The sequence below is a fragment of the Hemiscyllium ocellatum genome, chromosome X, assembly GCF_020745735.1.
Source record: "Hemiscyllium ocellatum isolate sHemOce1 chromosome X, sHemOce1.pat.X.cur, whole genome shotgun sequence".
Lineage (NCBI taxonomy): Eukaryota > Metazoa > Chordata > Chondrichthyes > Orectolobiformes > Hemiscylliidae > Hemiscyllium > Hemiscyllium ocellatum.
Window position 1 is genome coordinate 3630476 of NC_083453.1, and position 22025 is coordinate 3652500.

General features: G+C 50.1%; 1 protein-coding gene across 1 annotated transcript in view; it reads right to left on the bottom strand.

Moving 5' to 3' along the window:
- tamalin (trafficking regulator and scaffold protein tamalin) overlaps window positions 1-17685 on the bottom strand; it is a 37382-nt gene extending 19697 nt beyond the window's left edge. The window contains exon 1 of the mRNA XM_060821018.1: window positions 17416-17685. Within this exon, the coding sequence (XP_060677001.1) occupies window positions 17416-17586 (171 nt within the window). The 5' untranslated portion in view covers window positions 17587-17685. The remainder of the gene's footprint in view (window positions 1-17415) is intronic.
- Window positions 17686-22025: the final 4340 nt, after the last annotated feature.

A 22025-nucleotide genomic window follows, 5' to 3' on the forward strand; every position in this document is an offset into this window, starting at 1 on the left:
CTGTGATGAGATTTGAACCCACGTTCCCCAGAACATTAGCTGGGTTTCTGGATTGCTTTGGGTGGCATGGTGGCTCAGTGGTTAGCAACGCTGCCTCACAGCACCAGGGACCCGGGTTCGATTCCAGCCTCGGGTGACTGTCTGTGTGGAGTTTGCACATTCTCCCCGTGTCTGCGATTTCCTCCCATAGTCCAAAGATGTGCAGGTCAGGTGAATTGGCCATGCTAAAAATTGCCCGTAGTGTTAGGTGCATTAGTCAAAGGGAAATGGGTCTGGGTGGGTTACTCTTCAGAGGGTGGGTATGGACTTGTTGGGCTGGGGCTTGTTTCCACACTGTAGGAATCTAATCTAATAGCCTAGTAATAATACCACGAGACCATCACCTCTTCTTAACTTGCTGCTTTGTCCCTAGGGGTGTGACTGATTGCAGTGCTCCCTAATGCAGTCCCCGTTGAGAATTGTTAACTCTGTGCAGACAGGCCTGGCTGCCACATGATTGTACCCAGCAGCACAGAGTTCCTAAAGAGGGAAAGGAAATGCTTGCTTTAATTCAGCACAGATCTTTCAGCTATCCACGCAATCCCATATGCTGTTTATTCCAGTCACAGCATCCCAACGAGATGGCTAAGAGCTTAGCGTGAGGAGAAAAAACAAGCAACAGGTCCGTCAACATGGCCCAGGCATCTGACCAACTCCCGCAGTCTTGAGTCAGGCCTCAGGCCAGAGGCTGAGGGAATTGCTGATGTTTGGCCTGGTGCTTCAACATGCTGATTTGGATCCTTCGATCAGAGTCCCAATCTCAGTGGGAGCTTTGCGCCCACTGTCCTGTAACCGTCCTATTTTGTTCCTATTTCCTTGAGTTTAGCCCCCTCCGCACTGGGCTAATTCACAGGGAGCCCCACCCTGACGTTTTCAAAAAGGACGCCAGAGCTCTGAAAGCCAACATCCCAAATCTTGTCTTGATGCCATCTTGCATTTCTACGACATCGTCACATGTTCCAAGGTGTCCCACGGGTGTGGAAACAAAACGAAAAAAAAAGGACACCAAAATGCTCATGCCAACGTAAGGACCAGGGACCCACGCTTTTAAGGAGCACCTTAACCGAGGAAAGGTGAGGCAGAAAGGTTAAGCGAAGCAACTCCAGAGCCTGGGGCCTAGGTGGCTGAGGGTACAGCCCAACAGATTAAAATCAGGGCTGAACTTTGAGGAAAGCTGAAATCTCAGAGGGTTGTGGGATGGAGCAGATTACAGAGCCTGTGGGAGGGCTTTGAAAACAAAGTTGAGAACATTTTTCGACTGTACCTGTATGAAATCGTTCTTTCCACTAGTTTTAACAGTTCTGCATGATAAAAGGAATGTCAGAAGGTGTTGGATACCTGTGCAGAAATGGCACTGAGTGGTTTCAATGCCACAGTCTTTGCCCTACAATAATACTGACAGCATTTTACAGAGATATGTGTGTGAGTCTAGTTTCTATCTTTCGCTGTATTTTGACTCTGATGTCGGCACTGCTCTGTAGTGACATGGCTTGCAGCATTGCTAACATAGCTACCTTCTCGACTGGTCATCCAAAAGCTGTTGTACGCCAGGTGAATTGCTACTCAGGCCAATCAAAATGTGTCGAGTCCATAGTGAGAGTTTGCTGGGCTGTCCACATCAAGGGACAGGCAGAACTTGGTGCATATAGCTCACAGACACCAGAGTCTTCAGACTCATAGGATCGTACAGGACAGAAAAGGCCCTTCAGCCCATTGAGTCTGTCCTGCCAAAATGGAAAGGTCAATGAGAGTGCAAATGGCATGAAATCCAATGGTGATACCCCCTCTCTGCATTGCCAAGCTACGGGCGGCACGGTGGCGCAGTGGTTAGCACTGCTGCCTCACAGCGCCAGAGACCCTGGTTCAATTCCTGACTCAGGCGACTGACTGTGTGGAGTTTGCACGTTCTCCCCGTGTCTGCGTGGATTTCCTCCGGGTGCTCCGGTTTCCTCCCACAATCCAAAGATGTGCAGGTCAGGTGAATTGGCCATGCTAAATTGCCCGTAGTGTTAGGTAAGGGGTAAATGTAGGGGTATGGGTGGGTGGCGGTTCGGTGTGGACTTGTTGGGCTGAAGGGCCTGTTTCCACACTGTAAGTAATCTAATCTAAAAAAAAATCTACACACCAGGAAGCTGAGAGCTTTGGCAGGACACCACACTGAGTGAGATGTAGTCGCAGCCAGGGGTGGTACAATGTGCCCCAGTGCCCCTAAGGGTGGCATGGTCACCAGCTAATGACCTTGACCAACCAAACAACTGCAGGTACACCCCATATTAGATAATCACAGCTGTGAGTCAATGCCCTACAGTCATCCCCACTCACCCACGGCAAAGCTGGCTGAAGGGAAAACAACAGCCCATTTACCCGGTAAACAGGCTATAGCCAGTGCTGTGCCAAACAGCAAAGTCAGCATACCCCCTCTTGAGAGAGACAACTGGTGGGGATTTCACCCAAGGGTCACTACACCTCAGACAAGGAGAGGAGTTTGAGAAGAAGAGTCTTCCATGATAACCTCAGTCAGGTGCAAGAATTGAACCCATCACTGCTGGCATCATTCTATAGCGCAAACCAGCTATCCAGCCAACTGAGTGAACCAACATGGAGAGTGCACATTCTCCCCGTGTCTGCGTGGGTTTCCTCTGGGTGCTCCAGTCTCCTCCCACAGTCCAAAGATGTGTAATTTAGGGTGGTTTGGCCATGCTAAATTGCCCCAAAGTGTCCGGGGATGTGCAGGTGAGATGGATTAGCCATGGGAAATGCAGGGATATGATGGCTCTTGGTGGGGGATGCTGTTCAGAGGCCAGTGTATACTCAATGGGCTGAATGGCCTGCTTCCACTCTGTAGGGATTCTATAACTCCCACTCCATGCCAAAAGCATTCTGAAACTGACTGCATTCTGCACGTCAACTGAAATGAACAAATGCTTTAAAATGTGTAATTAAAATAGATTCGGTCACAAACAGTGATTGAGTATATTGGGATTAAAAGGTACCACCCATTCCGGAGTTATCCTTATAGTCTAAACAATGGAAGGTTAACTGTCTGGTTCTCAATATAAGCAGGTAGCAAGGTACTAATAAACAGAGGGCCCTTTCTTGGCTTGGCTAAGACAATGGAAATGATCCAATTCCATCCCTCAGAGATTGAAGTCCTCTTCTGCAAGCCTTTCTGAAGATACAGCATTCATGCCCCAATAAAGCCCCTCAAGGCTGGCACAGTCACGTTCGCTCAGATATTATAGGAGAGTAGCCAACAGGAAGGCTAATTCCAAATCCCTCTGCCAGTACCATTCCGCGGCATAAACACTGCACCTCCCCCCACCCCACCCCCAAAGGCAAGACCCACAAAAATGCTCAATGCCAATTGTGCCCATGAGAATTTCTATGCCACCTTCTAGTTGTAAAACATTCCGACGGGCTTGGCAGGCAAAAACCGAGGATAGTGGAACAAATGACCAAGCAACGGGTCAAGCAGGTAGGGGAACATCCTCAGAGGAGGAGGGGGGGCAGGAGAGGCTTAGGGAGCGGATGCCCTAGGCAGCTAAAAGCATGGCTACCAATGGCAGAGCGATCAAAACAAGGGGCGATGAGAGGCTGGAATTAGAGGAGATTGGCGGAGTGTTGAGAGGCTGGAGGAGGTTTGGGAGTTAAGGAAGGGTGTAGCCTTGGAGGGGTCTGAACAGAGGGAAGATGAGAATATGAAAATGGAGATGTTGCCAATGTAGATCAGAGAGCACAGAGCGAAAAGAACTTAAAGTAAGTCCAGACTCAAGTGCTATGTTGTCAGACTGTGGTATTGCATTTTAGTGAAGTGAACAAGGGCAGAACTTAAACAGTTAGTGATAGGGCCCTGGATAGAACATAGAACAGTACAGCGCAGAACAGGCCCTTCGGCCCTCAATGTTGCGCCGACCTGTGAACTATTCTCAGATTGCCCCCCTACACTATCCCATCATCATCCATGCGCTTATCTAAGGATTGTTTAAATCTCCCTAATGTGGCTGAGTTAACTACATTGGCAGGTAGGGCATTCCTCACCCTTACCACTCTCTGAGTAAAGAACCTGCCTCTGACATCTGTCTTAAATCTATCACCCCTCAATCTGTAGTTACGCCCCCTTGTACACACTGACGTCATCATCCTAGGAAAAAGCCTTTCGCTGTCTACCCTATCTAATCCTCTGACCATCTTGTATGTCTCTATCAAATCCCCCCTTAACCTTCTTCTTTCCAATGAGAACAGACCCAAGTCTCTCAGCCTTTCCTCATAAGACCTTCCCTCCAGACCAGGCAACATCCTGGTAAATCTCCTCTGCACCTTTTCCAATGCTTCCACATCCTTCCTGAAATACGGCAACCAGAACTAGACACAATATTCCAAGTGTGGCCGCACCAGCGTTTATATAGTTGCAGCATGATATTGTGTTTCCGGAACTCAATCCCTCTACCAATGAAACCTAACACACCGTATGCCTTCTGAACAGCACTATCCACCTGGGTGGCAACTTTCAGGGATCTAATATACATGGACTCCAAGATCCCTCTGCACATCCACACTACCAAGAATCTTTCCACTGACCCAGTACTCTGCCTTCCTGTTATTCTTCCCAAAGTGCATCACCTCACATTTAGTAGCGTTGTCAAACAGAGAGTCCTCGGGGGTTCAGGTACATAGCTCCTTGAAAGTGGTATCACATGTAGACAGGGTGATACAGAAGACATTTAGCATGCTTGCCTTCATTGGTCAGACCATTGACTACAGGAGTTGGGACATTATGTTGAGGTTGTACAGGACATTAGTGAGGCCCTTTCTGCAGTACTGTCTGCAGTTCGGTCACCCTGTTATACGAGGGATATCATTAACTTGGAGAGAGTGCAGCAAAGATTAACCAAGATGTTACCGAGATAGGAGGGCCTGAGTTATAAGGAGAGGCTGATGAGGCAGGGACTTGTTTCACTGGACCCTAGGAGGTCGAGGGGTGACCTTACAGAGATTTATAAAATCATGAGGGGTATAGATTGGGTAAAATAGCCAAGGTCTTTTTCCTGGGGTGGGGGAGTTCAAAACTCGAGGGTATAGGTTTAAGGTGAGAGGGGAAAGATTTAAAAGGAACTTGAGGGGGATCTTTTTCACGCAAGAGAGAGCGATGCGTGTGTGGAATGAACAAAGTGGTCGATGTGGATACAGTCACAACATTTAAAAGTCACTTGGGCAGGTGCGTGGATAGGAAAGGTTTAGAGGGATATGGGCCAAATGTAGGCAAGTGGAACCAATTTAATTTGGGAGACTTGGGGGGAAAATGGACAAGATGGGCCGAAGGGTCACCACAGCACAAGCTAGTGTCACTGGTACTTGACAACAAGAGGGAACTCTGAACTTGCTCTTCTAGACAGCAATCATTTGAGAGACACAAGAGGCTCCTTTTCCTTGTGAACGGTTGGGATAAAGCAACGGGATCCCCATACTGGGGAAGGTCAGGAAATTAAAACCCCGTAGCTCAGTGTGAGCCAGTGGCCCCAGCCTTAAAGGGATGGGTAAGGGTCTTTAAGTTTGATTGGAGATTGCAGACACACTCGGCAGTGCCGTTGCCCTGCTGAATGTGATTGCTGATTGGGCAGGAGCGAGGGGAAGATTTATAATATCTTACAAGTTGTCGTTTCTGGTTTCCATTAAGTTTTGTTTTCGCTGGCACCAGTTTGGAAACGGCACATGAAAGCACTTTCCCCTCTTGAGAAAGCAACTGAGAGTCAATGCAATTTCCTCAAGCTTTGTTATCCAGACAAAACTGCGCCCCCCCCCCCCCCAACCCCCCCTCAACCCACGCACCTCCCCCAGCTATGTCATCCCACCCACACCCTTCTGGTTAGCTTGACCGAATGCATTTCCTTTCTGATCTCTATCACGGTTAGGTCTGTCTGCATACCCTTACTCCCCAAACACTGCTAACCATTACAGGGCGACTTTCCATGTCTTGCACGCTTACAGCTGGTCTAGTTGACTGTTGAAATCATTAGGGAGCAGTTTTGGCTTTTTAGGTTCCACTTTGTAGCAAACAAGAAAACCTTGATTCATATCACATGAAAGCAAAAGAGAGGAAAAAAATAATAAATATGTAGCCTTTCCCAAGTGTGCGTGTTGCTGTTGATTCTACTGCAGTATGGGAGTGGTTGTATGGGAGCAGGGTTTTAATGGTCTCGCTAGGGCAGTGCCCTCCAATGGTAGAATATGCCACTGAGCTGAATCCCAGTTCTGTGGGTAGATGGCTGGGTCAGGAGTGTACCTTTTCGATTAGACTACTTACAGTGTGGCCCAACAAGTCCACACCGACCCGCCGAAGCGCAACCCACCCATTCCCCAGCATATACCCTTTACCTAACACTACGGGCAATTTAACATGGCCAATACACCTGACCCGCACATGTTTGGACTGTGGGAGCACCCGGAGGAAACCCACGCAGACACGGGGTGAACGTGCAAACTTCACACAGTCAGTCGCCTGAGGCGGGAATTGAACCCGGGTCTCTGGCGCTGCGAGGCAGCAGTGCTAACCACTGTGCCACTGTGCCGCCCACACGGCGGCAACACTGGGCAACACGGTGGATCAGTGGCTAGCACTGCTGCCTCACAGCACTAGGGACCTGGGTTCGATTCCCACCTCAGGCGACCGTCTGTGTGGGTTTTCTCCAGGTGGTCCGGTTTCTTCCCACAATCCAAAGATATGCCGGTTAGATGGTCCTGCTAAATTGCCCATAAGTGTTCAGGGAGATGCAAGCTAGGATCGGTCTGTGAGGAGTGTAAGGTGATAAGGTCAGGAACGGTGGGTATGGGTAGGATCAAATGGTCTGCTCCTACACTTTAGGGATTCTTTGACATCAGCATCGAATAGACGGGGAGGTGGGAATTGTAGGGAGCTTCTATCAGTTGGCACTGAGCTAGTCAATTAAGGTTGGCACGTGGGCTCAAACAAAAGGGTCAATGGAGAGCCTCAAAGCTTGGAGGTTCCCAAAGGCCAACTGACCTTTAACTCACGTCAACTGACCCGCCCGCCACCAGGTTAATGGCTCAGGGGCAAGATGGACCTGGCAAACCGGTAGGAATTCACAGGCCAGGCTGCCTCTGCGCCAGGCCCAAACCCAGCCCCTGGTCTCGGCAAAGCAGCGTGGGTCAGTTCGGGAACTCAAACCAAATTCAAGATGGCAACAAAAAGAGAAAATGTTTTTAAATCATGTTCTTTGCAAAACTGACAGCAACTCTGAGTCAGTCGTGTGTCACAAACTGCCGAACGTGATATAGGGTCCAGTCACCATTCAGAACCCTGAGCACTTGGTTTTCAACTGAATGTTGCTTCTATTGTACAACATATAGAGATGCAAAGGCCATTTCAATTCTTCGATGCATTTACCAACATAGAGCCCTCTGCAGTTCAAGGGATCAGTGCACTCTCAGACATGAAGCTGCAAAATCCGATGCAAAGCAAACCCCCCCCCCCTCTACTTTACTCCAAAAACAGGTCTGAGCCCAAACCCCAAAGGCCGCTGCCAGTGCAGCGTTTGCCATTTCCACCCAACCTCCTTGGCATCTTTGCCCAGAATTGCCAGCTTTGTCGGGGAAAAGGGAAGCTATGGCTGTCTTGGAGACTGACTGCCCAGGTTTGCTTCAGGTTGGCTTTCATGCCCATCAAGAGGAGCTGAATCCTCACCCAGATGCCAGGGATTGTGTGTGCGCCAGCTCACTGCACTTGCTTTCACGGGATCCAAAAGGGTGAAGGTGGCATCACTGGAGAATGAATGGGAAGGTTACCCATGGTACTCCAAACAGAGACTAAGGACATTTTACCTGTGTGCTTGTGTGATTTAATTTACCATTCCGAGCAACAGACATTCATGTGTAGGAGAAAGTGAGGTCTGCAGATGCTGGAGATCAGAGCTGAAAATGTGTTGCTGGAAAAGCGCAGCAGGTCAGGCAGCATCCAAGGAGCAGGAGATTCGACATTTCGGGCATAAGCCCTCCTTCCTGAAGAAGGGCTCATGCCCGAAATGTCGATTCTCCTGCTCTTCAGATATTCATGTGTACCCAGCATGTACATCCCATATCTAGCCCATAAGTGATGGTGTTTTCAGAGAATCTACAGCTCCATTGCATTTGAAACATTGAACCAAGTCATGCACATCACTCAGTGTTTAAGACATTACATTTTCTATGCTGCCTTGCGTGCTTGAAGTTGCTGTTCAACTGCAACGTTACTTTATCCTCCCAACTGTCACCCCTCACTGACTTGGCAATGGAAAATATTAATCCACTTGTTGATGAGGAAGCGGCCTGAACTCAGTGGCTAAACGGACAGCACAAGCATTTCTCATTTTCTAAGCCCACAAATCCCCAGGTTAGGTCTTAAATGAGGAATTGAAATTGCTTAATTATGAAGCAGAATATGACCTGCTTGGCTGACGTTTTCTTAGTTTTGATTTTACTCAGGCCAGCATTGATCACCCAAGCTACCCCTGAGGCAATCCTATGGCCAATTCAGAGTCAGCCTCATTGGCCGTGGGGTCTGGAGTCACATGGAGGCCAGACCAGGTAAAAGCTGCAGATTTCCTTCTCTGAAGATGTCCCTCCCAGCTTGTACGGTCTCCAACACTAATACTATTTTTTTTTAAAATCACAGATCTATTTAATTAATTGAATTTAGATCCCATCGATGCCTTGGTGGGATTTGAACTCTGGTCTATGGCTCATTAGCAGAGGCCTCTGGTACCCTCATCAACAGTTGAACCCCTTCAACATTTCGCTCCTCATCATTGATCACAGGGAGAAGTCAATTCCAGTTCCTCCATCAAACTTCAGGTGGACATGGCCCACAGACCCTTACTGAAACTTAAAAAGGAAGTCTTGCCAACCAGAGATCTCAGCTGTTGAAAGGGCCTGCTCCAAAGATAAAATGGCGGATAGACACTGCAGCTTTCATACTTTACTGGAACAAAGCTTGCTGTGCCCAATGTGAATGACCATCTAAAATCAACATCCCCTCCCTCCCCCACTGACGCTCAGTAACAGCAGTGTGTACCATCCCCTCCCTCCCCCCACCGACGCTCAGTAACAGCAGTGTGTACCATCTACAAGGTGCACTGCAGGAATTCACCAAAGATCCTCAGACAGCACCTTCCAAACCCACAGCCACTTCCATCTAGAAGGACAAGGGCAGCAGATACATGGGAACACCACCCCCCCTGCAAGTTCCCCTCCAAGCCCCTCACCACCCTGACTTGGAAATATATCACTGTTCCTTCAGTATCACTGGGACAAAATCCTGGAATTCCCTCCCTCAGGGCATTGTGGGTCAACCCACAGCACATGGACTGCAGCGGTTCAAGATGGCAGCTCACCCCTACCTTCTCAAGGGGGGCAACTAGGGACGGGGTAATAAATACTGGGCCCAGCCAGTGGCACCCCACATCCTGAGAAACTTTCTTTTTAAGAATTGCAATGTTGCTGAGAGTCTTTTGGCCACAATAATTTAAGAACAGCGATAAACGAATCATTTCAAACAGATTTAGTCAGAGGATATGGATTGGCACAGGCTTAGAGTGCGAAAGGGCCCGTCCCTGTGCTGTAATGTTCTTTGTTAACATTGATTGGAAGGTCTGTCTAGAGGTCAGGTGACAGCCAAGTGGCATTATTGCCAGATTATTCACCTGGGGACCCAGGTTCAAATCACCCATGGCAGATGGCGGAATTCAAATTATGTATTTTTTTCAGATCTGGAATTAAGACTTTAATGATGACCAGGAACGGATTGTCGGGGGGGAGGGGAACCCATTCAGGAATGTCCTTTAGGGAGGGAAATCTGCCCTCCTTACCTGGTCTGGGCCTACATGTGACTCCAGACCCACAGCCAATGGGGTTGACTCCGAACTGCCCTCTGGGTAATTAGGGATGGGCAATAAATGGTGGCCTAAGCCAGCAATGCCCACAGCTCGGGAATGAATGATTTTTTTAAAAAATACCGGCTAAAAGCTCTTTAAGACGCTGACCCTTTAACAGAATGCACTCGCATTAACTTATTCACAAACATTTTGTTCTCTCTTAGGTGCTGTCAGGATCGAAAGCTACTTTCACAAATGTTTCAGTGCATCATGTCATGGTTGATGGGTCATAAATCTGCATCTGCGATTCCCCACACAGTAAACCCCTGGGTTTCTCTACACAGGAGTCCTCCCCCTTTCTCTTGGGGATCTGGGGTGGAGGGTGCTGCACACAACAGTCCCCTGCATCCGCATATTGCTGTGGTTCACGGACTCCCAGCCCAACCGCCAAGGGGTTGGGTTGGGAGTCCGTGAACCACAGCACGGACCATGTGTATATTGGGTGTGGGCGTTTGCACTCCCTCTTCGATTTTCTAAAAAAACCTCCTCCTCTGCTTCTGGTTGCACTTCAGCCCCACGTTCCTGATCTTCGGGCACCCGGTGCAGAGGAGGGAGGGCAGATCTGAAGACCTCCTCGTGGGCCTGCTCCTGGGCCTGGCCAAACTGGCCATAAACAGGTCCAGGCAGTGGGCCGTGGAGGGGGTCGTTAGGGCCGACTGCTTGCCCCTCTTCCGCGGTTACGTTAGGGCCCGGGTGTCCTTGGAGAAGGAGCACGCGGTGTCCACCAACAGCCTGGAGTTGTTCAGGGAGAGGTGGGCGCCGCAGGGAGTGGAGTGCATCATTTCCCCCTCCAACTCTATTTTGATTTAGTCCCTGCCCTCCCCTTCACTGTTTGATCACACAGCATTGCCCTTTGATGTGAAGGGCACTGCTTGTCACTGGCCACTCGGGTGTTTCATTTCTTCCTGGTGGTGGGAATTAAATAAAGGTTTGTCCACCTGGTGTCTTTCCCTGTGTCTCACACCCGCACACACACACAACATGGGGGCTGGGGGAAAATATAAGCACTACCGCAGTTAGGCAGGAGTGTGGGGAAAAGAAGTCAATGGGGAAAAACAAAGAACAGGAGTGTCAGACATCCTGTTCACTCTGAGAGCTGGCTCTGAGGGAGCTGGATCAGAAAAAAAAATAAACCCATAACACATTGGCTAGTCACTCAGTGAAGGTCAGGCACTTGCCCACTGCTGAAAGAAACGAGACACTACACAGCGATTGGATCTCGTTGAACCGATAGCGGTGTAACAACAAAGATATTCATTGATGTAGCACCTTCAATGTGGTAAACCACTCCACTGCGCATCAGAGGAAGAACCGTCGACTAAAATAGGCGACCGAACCACACGGAAATGTTAGAGAGGCACCAGGGGGGAGAGAGAGAGAGAGAGAGAGAGAGAGAGAGAGAGTGCGCGTTTGGGACATTTTAGAGGGGGTCAATTCAGAACAGAAATGCGGAGACATTTCTTCAGCCAGAGAGTGGTGGGCCTGTGGAATTCATTGCCGCAGAGTGCAGTGGAGACCGGGACGCTAAATGTCTTTAAGTCAGGGATTGATAGATTCTTGATGTCACGAGGAATTAAGGGCTACGGGGAGAATGCGGGTAAGTGGAGTTGAAATGCCCATCAGTCGTGATTGAATGGTGGAGTGGACTCGATGGGCCGAATGGCCTTACTTCCACTCCTATGTCTTATGGTCTTATGGTCTTATTTTGCCCTGGCAAGTGGAGGCTTGCTGGTCAATGGTTAAGCAATGGAAAGTTCGCTGCACCAGAGGCCAGAATTGAAGGAAAACAGAAGGTTGCAATCCGGTATCGCAGGGATTTGCACAGTTACTGTGAAACGTGACCCGTTGAAAATCCTGCATTGCTCAGTGAAGTTTTCTTGATCTCAGTGCAGCTCATTCTCGAGAAGGGCACACCCCAGGCAGGCCTTCACTGCCAGCCTGGTTAATTGAGGACGCTTGGCTTTCTATTAGATTATCATGTCAAAGCATCTCAAAGGAACTGCAGACAATGAGGTGGCGTGACTGAGATGTAGGTGACATGTCAATCATACGGTGTCATCAGCCTCTCACAGCCAGCAGCGAAATATCAGCACAAGGGGATGGTTCAAGAGGATTCCCATTCAGCCCATCAGTCCAGTGCCGGCTGTCTGAAAGAGTGACCAACTAGCCCAATCACCCTGGAATATTTGCCCCTTTCTAAAACTTCCACTGAAATTGCTCCCACTGCCATGATCAGCAGCTTATACCCAACTGGGAGAGAGTACAGAGAAGACTAACTGGAATATTTCCAGGGATGAGGAACTTTCATGGGTGAGACTGGAGATACTGAGGGGGGGAGCGGTTCCTCTTCAAGCAGAGAAGGTTCCGCTCAAATCTGGGAGGGGATTCGGACCGAGTGAGTGAGAAGTAACTGCTTCCCTCTGCCAGGAGTCAGCGGAGGTTGAGAGAGAGCTGGCGGTCGGGTAACGTTGCAAATTATTCACTCAGGTGAGACCCCAGAGTGTTTTTTTTAAATGACTTTAATCACGCCAGGAGTGGTCATGATCTGGGATGCAGATGCCCAAGAGGGCAGTGGAAGTAGGTTCAACAGTGGCATCAAAATAGGATTAGATCAGTCCTCCACGTGGCCAAGTGACTGGGAAAGGGGAATGCAGTGGGGTTGGCTGGACATCTCAAACAACGGGCCGAGTGGCCTCTTGCTACATGACACCATCTCCTGATACAAGAGAATCGATGTTTCGGGCATGAGCCCTTCTTCAGGAATGAGGAGGGTGTGCCAAGCAGGCTAAGATGAAAAGGTAGGGAGGAGGGACTTGGGGGAGGGGCATTGCAAATGCGATAGTAAGGGTGATAGGCTGGAGAGGGGTTGGGGGCGGAGAGCTCAGGAAGAAGATTGCAGGTTAGGAAGGCGGTGCTGAGTTCGAGGGTTGGGACTGAGACAAGGTGGGGGGAGGGGAAATGAGGAAACTGGAGAAATCTGAGTTCATCCCTTGTGGTTGGAGGGTTCCAAGGCGGAAGATGAGGTGCTCTTCCTCCAGCCATCGTGTTGCTATGGTCTGGCGATGGAGGAGTCCAAGGACCTGCATGTCCTTGGTGGAGTGGGAGGGGGAGTTGAAGTGTTGAGCCACGGGGTGGTTGGGTTGGTTGGTCCGGGTGTCCCAGAGGTGTTCCCTGAAATGTTCCGCAAGTCGGCGGCTTGTCTCCCCAATGTATAGGAGGCCACATCGGGTGCAGCGGATCTCCAGCATCTGCAGTCCTCACTTACGACCATTTCCTGATACTTTAATGACACACTAAGGAAAGCCCCCTTCAGGGGTTGGTAACTGGGGGTTCCTCAATGCTCTGGATTGCAGTCAGAGCTCAGGAGAAGGGCATGCAATTGTAGTTTTGTCTCACTCGAGAGCAGCAGCCCCAGTTATCCATTGCTATTTGCAAGGGGATTGAGGTAACTGCTGAAAAATGTGTCGCTGGAGAAGCGCAGCAGGTCAGGCAGCATCCAAGGGGCAGGAGAATCGACATTTCGGATATACTGTCTCGGAGTTCTGTTTGGTAAGGCCATCACGGCGTTCGGATCAGCTTCAATCTAATTGAAAAGTTTTCACATATGATTCGGCAACGTTGAGTAATCACCTGACTGGTTGAGTGAAATGGAGCCCTCATAACTACACTGCACGGGATCAGCCGTCAAGCCAAGAGGTGGGGCATGGAAGATGGCGCGTCACTTTCGGCCAGTTGGTAACACTGTCCTCAAAAAGCTGGAAGGCCAACCTGCTGACGGCAGCAAGAAGGAAGCCATTCAGCCTGCTCCGCCACTCAGTTAGATTACGGTCAGTCGGCAGTTTAACTGCAATGACTCGACTTTGTCCCCCAGACCATCACACAGGTCGCCAGCTGGTGACATCACCCAGACGGACAGGCAAATGTGGCGGACAGGGCTTCAAATCCCACGATGGCAGCTGGTGGAATTTGTATTCAAATGAATAAATCTATTGTGAAACCACCATCAGAAAAGTCCATCCAGTTCACTCGAGCTGGAGAGCAAGGAAACAGACCCTTCGGTCCAACCCGTCCGTGCCGACCAGATATCCCAACCCAATCTAGTCCCACCTGCCAGCACCCGGCCCATATCCCTCCAAACCCTTCCTATTCATATACCCATCCAGATGCCTCTTAAATGCTGTACTTGTACCAGCCTCCACCACTTCCTCTGGCAGCTCATTCCATACACGTACCACCCTCTGGGTGAAAACAGTGCCCCTTAGGTCCCTTTTATATCTTTCCCCTCTCACCCTAAACCTATGCCCTCTAGTTCTGGACTCCCCCACCCCAGGGAAAAGACCTTGTCTATTTATCCTATCCATGCCCCTCATGATTTTATAAACCTCTATAAGGTCACCCCTCAACCTCCGACACTCCAGGGAAAACAGCCCCAGCCTGTTCAGCCTCTCCCTGTAGCTCAAACCCTCCATCCCTGGCAACATCCTTGTAAATCTTTTCTGAACCCTTTCAAGTTTCACAATGTCCTGCCTATAGCAGTGAAACTAAAGTTGCACGCAATATTCCAAAAGTGGCCTAACCAATGTCCTGTACAGCCACAACATGACCTCCCAACTCCTGTACTCAATACTCTGACCAGTAAAGGAAAGCATATCAAACGCCTTCTTCACTATCCTATCTACCTGCGACTCCACTTTCAAGGAGCTATGAACCTGCACTCCAAGGTCTCTTTGTTCAGCTACACTTCCCAGGACCTTACCATTAAGTGTATAAGTCCTGCTAAGATTTGCTTTCCCAAAATGCAGCATCTTGCATTTATCGGAATTAAACTCCATCTGCCACCCCTCGGCCCATCTGGTCCAGATCCCATTGTACTCTGACTATTGTCCTTCAGGAAAGGAAATCTGTCATCCTTTACCGGTCTGGCTTACATGTAACTCCAGACTCATAGCAAACGTGGCTGACTCTTAACCAGTGGTTAGCACTGCTGCCTCACAGCGCCAGGGACCTGGGTTCGATTCCTGCCTCAGGCGACTGACTGTGTGGAGTTTGCACGTTCTCCCTGTGTCTGCGTGGGTTTCCTCCGGGTGCTCCGGTTTCCTCCCACAGTCCAAAGATGTGCGGGTCAGGTGAATTGGCCATGCTAAATTGCCCGTAGTGTTAGGTAAGGGGTATATGTAGGGGTATGGGTGGGTTGCGCTTCGGCGGGTCGGTGTGGACTTGTTGGGCCGAAGGGCCTGTTTCCACACTGTAAGTAATCTAATCTAATCTAATCACCCTCTGAAAGAGCTGATTGGGTTCAAGGGTTAATTCAGGATGGGCGGCGAATACTGTCCTCATGGATGGAACGTACACCCCGTGGAAGAACACAAAAACTCCCCGCCTCCAAAACAAATTGGTCAGTTTTGAAATTTTCAATTGCACCCCACCTCAATGCAAACAACGTTTTTTTTTGGGGGTGTGTAGTGAAATGGGAAAGAGTGTTCCCTGTTTCAATCCCCTTTGTTTGAAGAATTGCTTCCTGATTATACGTTGCTGGGTTTACAGTTCCTGTTCTGAAAAGCAAACAGATGAGATTGGTTTGTTAACTCTCAAACCACCTACTCAACGCATATTCGGGCAATTTCTTTCTTAAACAAGCCAAGGCTAATTCAGAGACCAGGAGTCCGTTCCACACAATCTCCCGGTCCGTGGCACCTTGACACCAACAGCATGGGCACACACAAGGTCACCTGGACGCTGGAAATCTGAAATGGATAGAGAACTCACTGGAGAAACTCACCGGCATCTGGGGAAGAGGGAAACGCAGAGTGAACATTTCGAGGCTGACGTGAGTGTTCTTCAGTCACACCAGGCTTGAAAGGTGAACTCTGTTTCTCTCTCCGCAGATGCTGCCAGACCTGCTGAGTTTCTCCAGCAATTTCTGCTTCAATTTCAGCAACAGCACAAGTTGGTGAAAACAAATGACAGGGCGAGGTCTATGCTCCCCTCTACTCTGTGACTGACTCCCGGACAATCTATTACTCTCTACCTCGATCAACCCCTGCCCCTCGGATGCTGCCTGACCTGCTGTGCTTTTCCAGCACCACTCTGACCTGGGGAGCATTCATTGTCCAGTCCCTAGTTGCCCCCCTTGAGAAGGTGGGGGGTGAGCTGCCATCTTGAACCCGCTGCAGTCCATGTGCTGTGGGTTGACCCACAATGCCCTGAGGGAGGGAATTCCAGGATTCTGTCCCAGTGACACTGAAGGAACGGGGATATATTTCCAAGTCAGGATGGTGAGGGGCTTGGAGGGGAACTTATTCTCCAGTTAAAAAGACAAGCACTTGGAGCTGGGTGAAAAACAAAATCACTAATTGCTCTGTCACTCCCTTCAGAGCCACAGGTCTTGTTGTCTTCCAGTTCAGATCTGATACCCGTCCCCGGATTTTCAGCACTTGGGCTCCCTCAGCTCCAGCTCTGGGGTTTCCTGCCGAAATCTTTCCGTCTCCTCCCCTCCCCTGAAGTGTTCTTAAAAGCCTCCCTGTCGACCAGAATTTAACCAAACCATTCAAGGGCTCTGGATGTGTTGGATTTTCTCTGAAGACTTTCTCTTGTGAAAGCAGCCTGGGATGATTGACGAGGTTGAAGGTGCAATGTAAACCCACATTGTTGTTGTTGTAAACCCCCTCTGTTCTCACAAAGGCCCGTCCAGACTCTGGTTTCCAGCATCTGCAGTCTTTGTTTTTACCACGGAACGTTTGCCTCCATTGAAGGTGCTAAATCAATGCACGTTTATGCTGTCCTGAATCCCTCTGTCATCACAAGCCCAGGACACAGCCATGAATCGGCCACCTGACCCTCAAACCCACACACAGCCCTCCCTGAACTCTACTCTCACTCCGGCTATGGTCTGTCCCCTCTCTCCCTTCCCAGGTTTGTGATAACAGAGGGATTCATGACAGCAACAGCATGCATTTATGTAGCACCTTCATCGTCGTCAAACTTTCTTAACCCAGGATCAGACCGCGGAACACGCTTAACCAGATGTTGTGATGAATATTGCCGAGTGAATTACTCCCCCAAACCCGCTCACAGGGTTGAATTAAAAGAAAAATCTGTTATTAATAACGAGATTAAACCCGTCGGGCAATTAGTGCTGGCGGCACAAGGGATGACAGTGCAGCGACTTTTCCTTGATAGAGATGATGGACCTTTGCATGAAACGGAAATTCTTGTCAAAATTTGCATTGGGAGAGATTGAGGGTGCAACTAACACAGGAATCCTCTCCCCAAGAGGAAGAAACCCCCCACCCACACCCAGCTTCACTTTTGTCCAGAAGTTGCCCGAGGTTGGACAGTGTATAAAGGTGGTGACCGAAAGCTGAAACACTTTGAGTGGCTGTTAGAAAGGAAACAAAACACGTTTGTTTGTCTTGGGACGAATGTTACAACAAAACAACGTTTGTTGACTCACCTGCTTGTGGTTGCGAGGTAACGTGCCCCCGCAGTAAGCCAGGGTCTTGTACAACTCCGAGGGCTTGTAAGTTTCAGCGCCGCTTTGGTAAATATCACCTTCCGCCCCGGTGCACTCGGCGCTGTCGTAATCCTCCTTACGGCTCAACCTTTTCACCCTTCGGAAAGTCATTTTCCTGCGATGCTCATCCTCTGCTGCCTTCCTCGCCCTCCTCCTCCTCCTCCTTCTCCCCGACCCCCCTTTCCTCCGGTCGGATGCAAGCCAACAGCGAAGTCTGTCCCGAAGTGGAAATGGGTTCTCTGACACATCGGTTTATGATCGGAGTCTGAACGGATGCTGGCGTCCCCAGCCCACACCCCCTTCTGCCGCACGTGGTTGCAGTTTCATTCCCACCCCCCCCCCCACTCAAGATAAGAATCTGCAAACACCATGAAGCTTTCAAACTCTTACTAAGAGTCACTCTCTCCCTTCTTCAGATCGAGGGATAAATCCGTTTTCTCGACCTGGATATCCCAGTCTGTCCCCGACCCTCTCACGGCTGTATTTCCACAGCGTCAATCCCACAGCCGCACCTCCACACCACTAGCCAGGGGCAAAATAAAACCGGGCAGGGGCTGGAATGCAATCGATGTGGCAGTATGAACACCAGCTCTCTGACATCAAGTCCTACCTCCCTCTTGATCAGGACCACCCCCCCCAATGGTCCACCAGGCCACTGGCATCCACGCTGGCCGTGCCCACCTCGCCTCTGGTGATCTCCCTTCCACCGCCTCCAACCTCATAACCCCCCCCCCCCCCCCACCAAGATCCACAGGCCTGACTAGCCCGGCTGACCCATCATCTCCCCACACTCCTGCCCCACCCAGCTCATCTCTTCCTACCCTGGCTCTATTCTCTTCCCCTTGGTCCAGGCGCTTCCAACCTACATCCAGGACACCAACAACACCCTCCACCTAGTCAGAAACGGCCATCCCCTACTCCCTCCCTCCCAGCTCTTCATCTTGACTATGGACTTATACCCATCCATTCCCCACAAGGAGAGCCTGCAGGCCCTCACTTGCTTCTCCAATCCCCCACCACCAAAACCCTCCTCCGCCTCACTGAATTAGTCTGTACCCTCAACAACGCTTCCTACAACTCCTCCCATTTCCTTCAGATCCAGGATGTGGGGCCATGGACACCCAGAAGGCCCCCAGGCTGGACTGAAACAGTTCATCGACTCCACCCCCAACTTCCACCCCCACCCCTCCAAATCACTTGGGTCCACCTCGGGCACCCCCTCCCCACCTCTCATTCCTTGACCTCTCCCTTTCCATCTCCAAACTGACATTTACTACAAACCCACAGACTCCCATAACTACCGGGACTACACCTCCTCCCACCCCATATCCTGCAAGGACTCCATCCCGTTCTCCCAATTCCTCCATCTCTGCCGCATCTGCTCAGACGAGGAGACGTTCCACTCCCACGCATCCCGGATGTCCACCTATTTTGAACAATGTGTTTTTCCTCCCTCTGCCATCCAGACAGCCCTCCATCCCATCACCTCCATTCCCCGTTCCACTGCTCCCAACCTCCCCCCCTCCCAACGCAATAAAGACAGAGTCCCCCTTGTCCTCACCTAGCCCCCCACCAGCCTCCACACCCACTGTCTCATCCTTAAATCTTTCCGCCAACTCCAATAGACCCCCCACCACCAAGAACAGCTACCCCTCCCCACCCATTGCCCACCTTCCGCAAGGACCGTTCCCTTTGACAGTCCTTGGTTCACGCCACTCTCCCCACCAACCCCACCCCCAATCCACACCCCCACCCCCGGTATCTGTAACCAAAAAAGATGCAAAACCTGCTGGCACACCGTCCCCATCCCCAGGGCCTCAAACAGCCCTTCCCGGTGAGACAGAGGATCACCTGCCTCTCCTCCAACCGAGCTTCCTGCATCAGGGGCTCCCGCTGTGGTCTTCTCTACATCAGGGAGACCGGACGTCAACTTACGGAAGGGTTTACCGACCATCACAGCCGGGCCCTCAGGGACGATTAGATCGCCCAGTCCCTGCCCATTTTAATTCCCCTTCCCATTCCCTTTCCGACATGACCATCCTCGGCCTCCTCCATTGCCTCAACGAACCAAACCGCAAATTGGAGGAACAACACCTCACCTTCCGCCCAGGCAGCCTCCAGCCCGGAGGGCTCAACTCGGAGTTCTCCAATTTCAAATCACCTTCCCACCTATCCCCCGCCTCCCTTTCCAGCCCCCTCCCCTCCCCTCGACCAACCAGGTGGTACCTACCACATGTGTTCACCTGTCACCAGCTCACCACTCCACTCCTCTCCTCACCCATAACCCTTCCCACCCCCCCACCCCCTTTACCTGCAGCTCCCCCTGACACCCACCTCCAGTTACACCCGAAATGTTGACTTCTCCACCACCTGATGCTGCCTGCCCTGCTGTGCTTTTCCAGCACCACACTCTCGGCTCTGATCTGCAGTCCTCACTTTCTCCTAGCTTCCTCCCGTAGCCCAGAGATGTGCGGGATAAGGCCATGCTGAGTTACCCATAGCAGCCAGTGCTGTGCAGGCTCGGTGGGTTAGCCATGGGTAAGGCAGGGTTACAGGGTCTGGATGGGATGTTGTGGAGGGTCAGTGTGAACTCAGTGGGCTGACAGACCTGTTTCCACACTGGAGGGATTCTGTGATCAATACAGCTCGTTCTGCTATAACGCGTGTTCCATTAATGCAAATTCGGTATAACACGATTGAAGAATTGGGTACACTGTTTCTGAAGTGCAAACTTTTAAATTGATTATAATGTGATTCCTGCCCCATTAGTTTAAACAGTGCTGCTATAATACAATTTTCTTATAACACAGGATTGCATAAGAATGGAGCTACCGCGCTTATAGCAGAACAGACCGTACTCCAAAAGGACTTCACTAGCTGTTAATACTCTCTGGGACACCTTGAGAAGCTAGTAATAATACAAACCTTTCTTTTAAAAAATAAATTCGGATTAAAGGAAGTGGATTGTACAAGGGAATTTTGTACAAACTCAAAAGCAGTCTCCTGCAGATGATGGAAGTCTGAAATGAAAACAAGAAATGCTCAAAATGATTGTCAAGTCTGGCCGTCTCTCTGAGAGAGAGGATTATAGGGTCAATGTTTCAAATTGAAGACCTGAATTTCGATTCAAACTCATTTCTTCGATTAAACTTCAGAAGTTTCTTGTCGATGTTTGTGCCCGTTCAGTAAAGTTGATGGCGTGCCTTCTTGAACAAGTTGCTGGAGAAACTCAGCGGGTCCTGCAGCATCTATGGCGAGAGAGAAACAGAGTTAACATTTCCGGTCCAGTGTGACTTCTTCAGACCCAGTAGCAGCTAGGAAAAGGCAGGTGCTCTGAAAGCTAGTGTGCTTCCAAATAAACCTGTTGGACTATAACCTGGTGTTGTGGGATTTTTAACTCGGGTAAGATGGTATTTAAGGAGATTGTGGGGGTGGAAATGGAGTCCAGGTAAATGGCTTCTGGTCTCAGGCCTGCTATAGTGCTCCAGTGAAACTAAGTGCAAACTGATTTCCACTCAAACTGTTGTGGGTTAGCCTGGCTGCTGTTTGATGTGATCACGGTGTGATAGTATCGTGGCTGCTATATAGCGGCCGGTTGCTTTGTCACCTTTTTGTGTTCAGCTCTCACTGTGGTTTCATGGCATAACAGCGAAAGGTGAGTCTTTCTCACCAGTATCCCACTGTCTTCACCAGCAAGCCGAAAGTACTGCCTCTTTGTAGCAATGTCTATGAACTGGGTGCCTTGCAGACTGCAATCTGGAATCAGAGGAAGGGTCACTGAACCCAAAACGCCAGCTCTGATGTTTCTCCACAGACCTGCTGAGATTTTCTGTCGTTGTTTCTGATTTCCAGCATCCGCAGTTCTTTCAGTGATAGTGACCATTTAGCCATTGTCTAACTCATTTGATTCACTAATGTCTGAAAGGGAAGACCTTTAGGCTGTAAGATACAGCCGTCTTTCCCCAGTCTAGTTTACACAGGCCCACAGCAATGTGGCTGACTCTTAACCACGCTCAGCAATGGCCCAGTGAGCCATTCCGTTTTAGGGCAATTAGGGACAGGCCATAATGCTGGCCTGGTGACATCCACATTCCCTGTAAGAATAAAGATACAAAAAAAGGAGGGTCTCAGAAGAGGTGTGCCTGACAGCTGGGTGGTATACAAACCCACTAACATGTGGTTATACCTGGTGCTGAAAATGTGTTGCTGGAAAAGCGCAGCAGGTCAGGCAGCATCCAAGGAACAGGAGAATCGACGTTTCAGGCATAAGCCCTTCTTCAGGCTTATGCCCGAAACGTCGATTCTCCTGTTCCTTGGATGCTGCCTGACCTGCTGCGCTTTTCCAGCAACACATTTTCAGCTCTGATCTCCAGCATCTGCAGTCCTCACTTTCTCCTCGAAGGTTAGACCCTGGTGCCCAGGCTTTGTGTAAGAAGACGGCTAAGAGAGGGGGTTAAACCCTGACCGAACATCCAACGGCCATTCTGTCAGCAGCAATCTGCCATCGAAAAGGCATCTCTCTGGCAACAGCAGAGCTGGTAGCAAGCTCA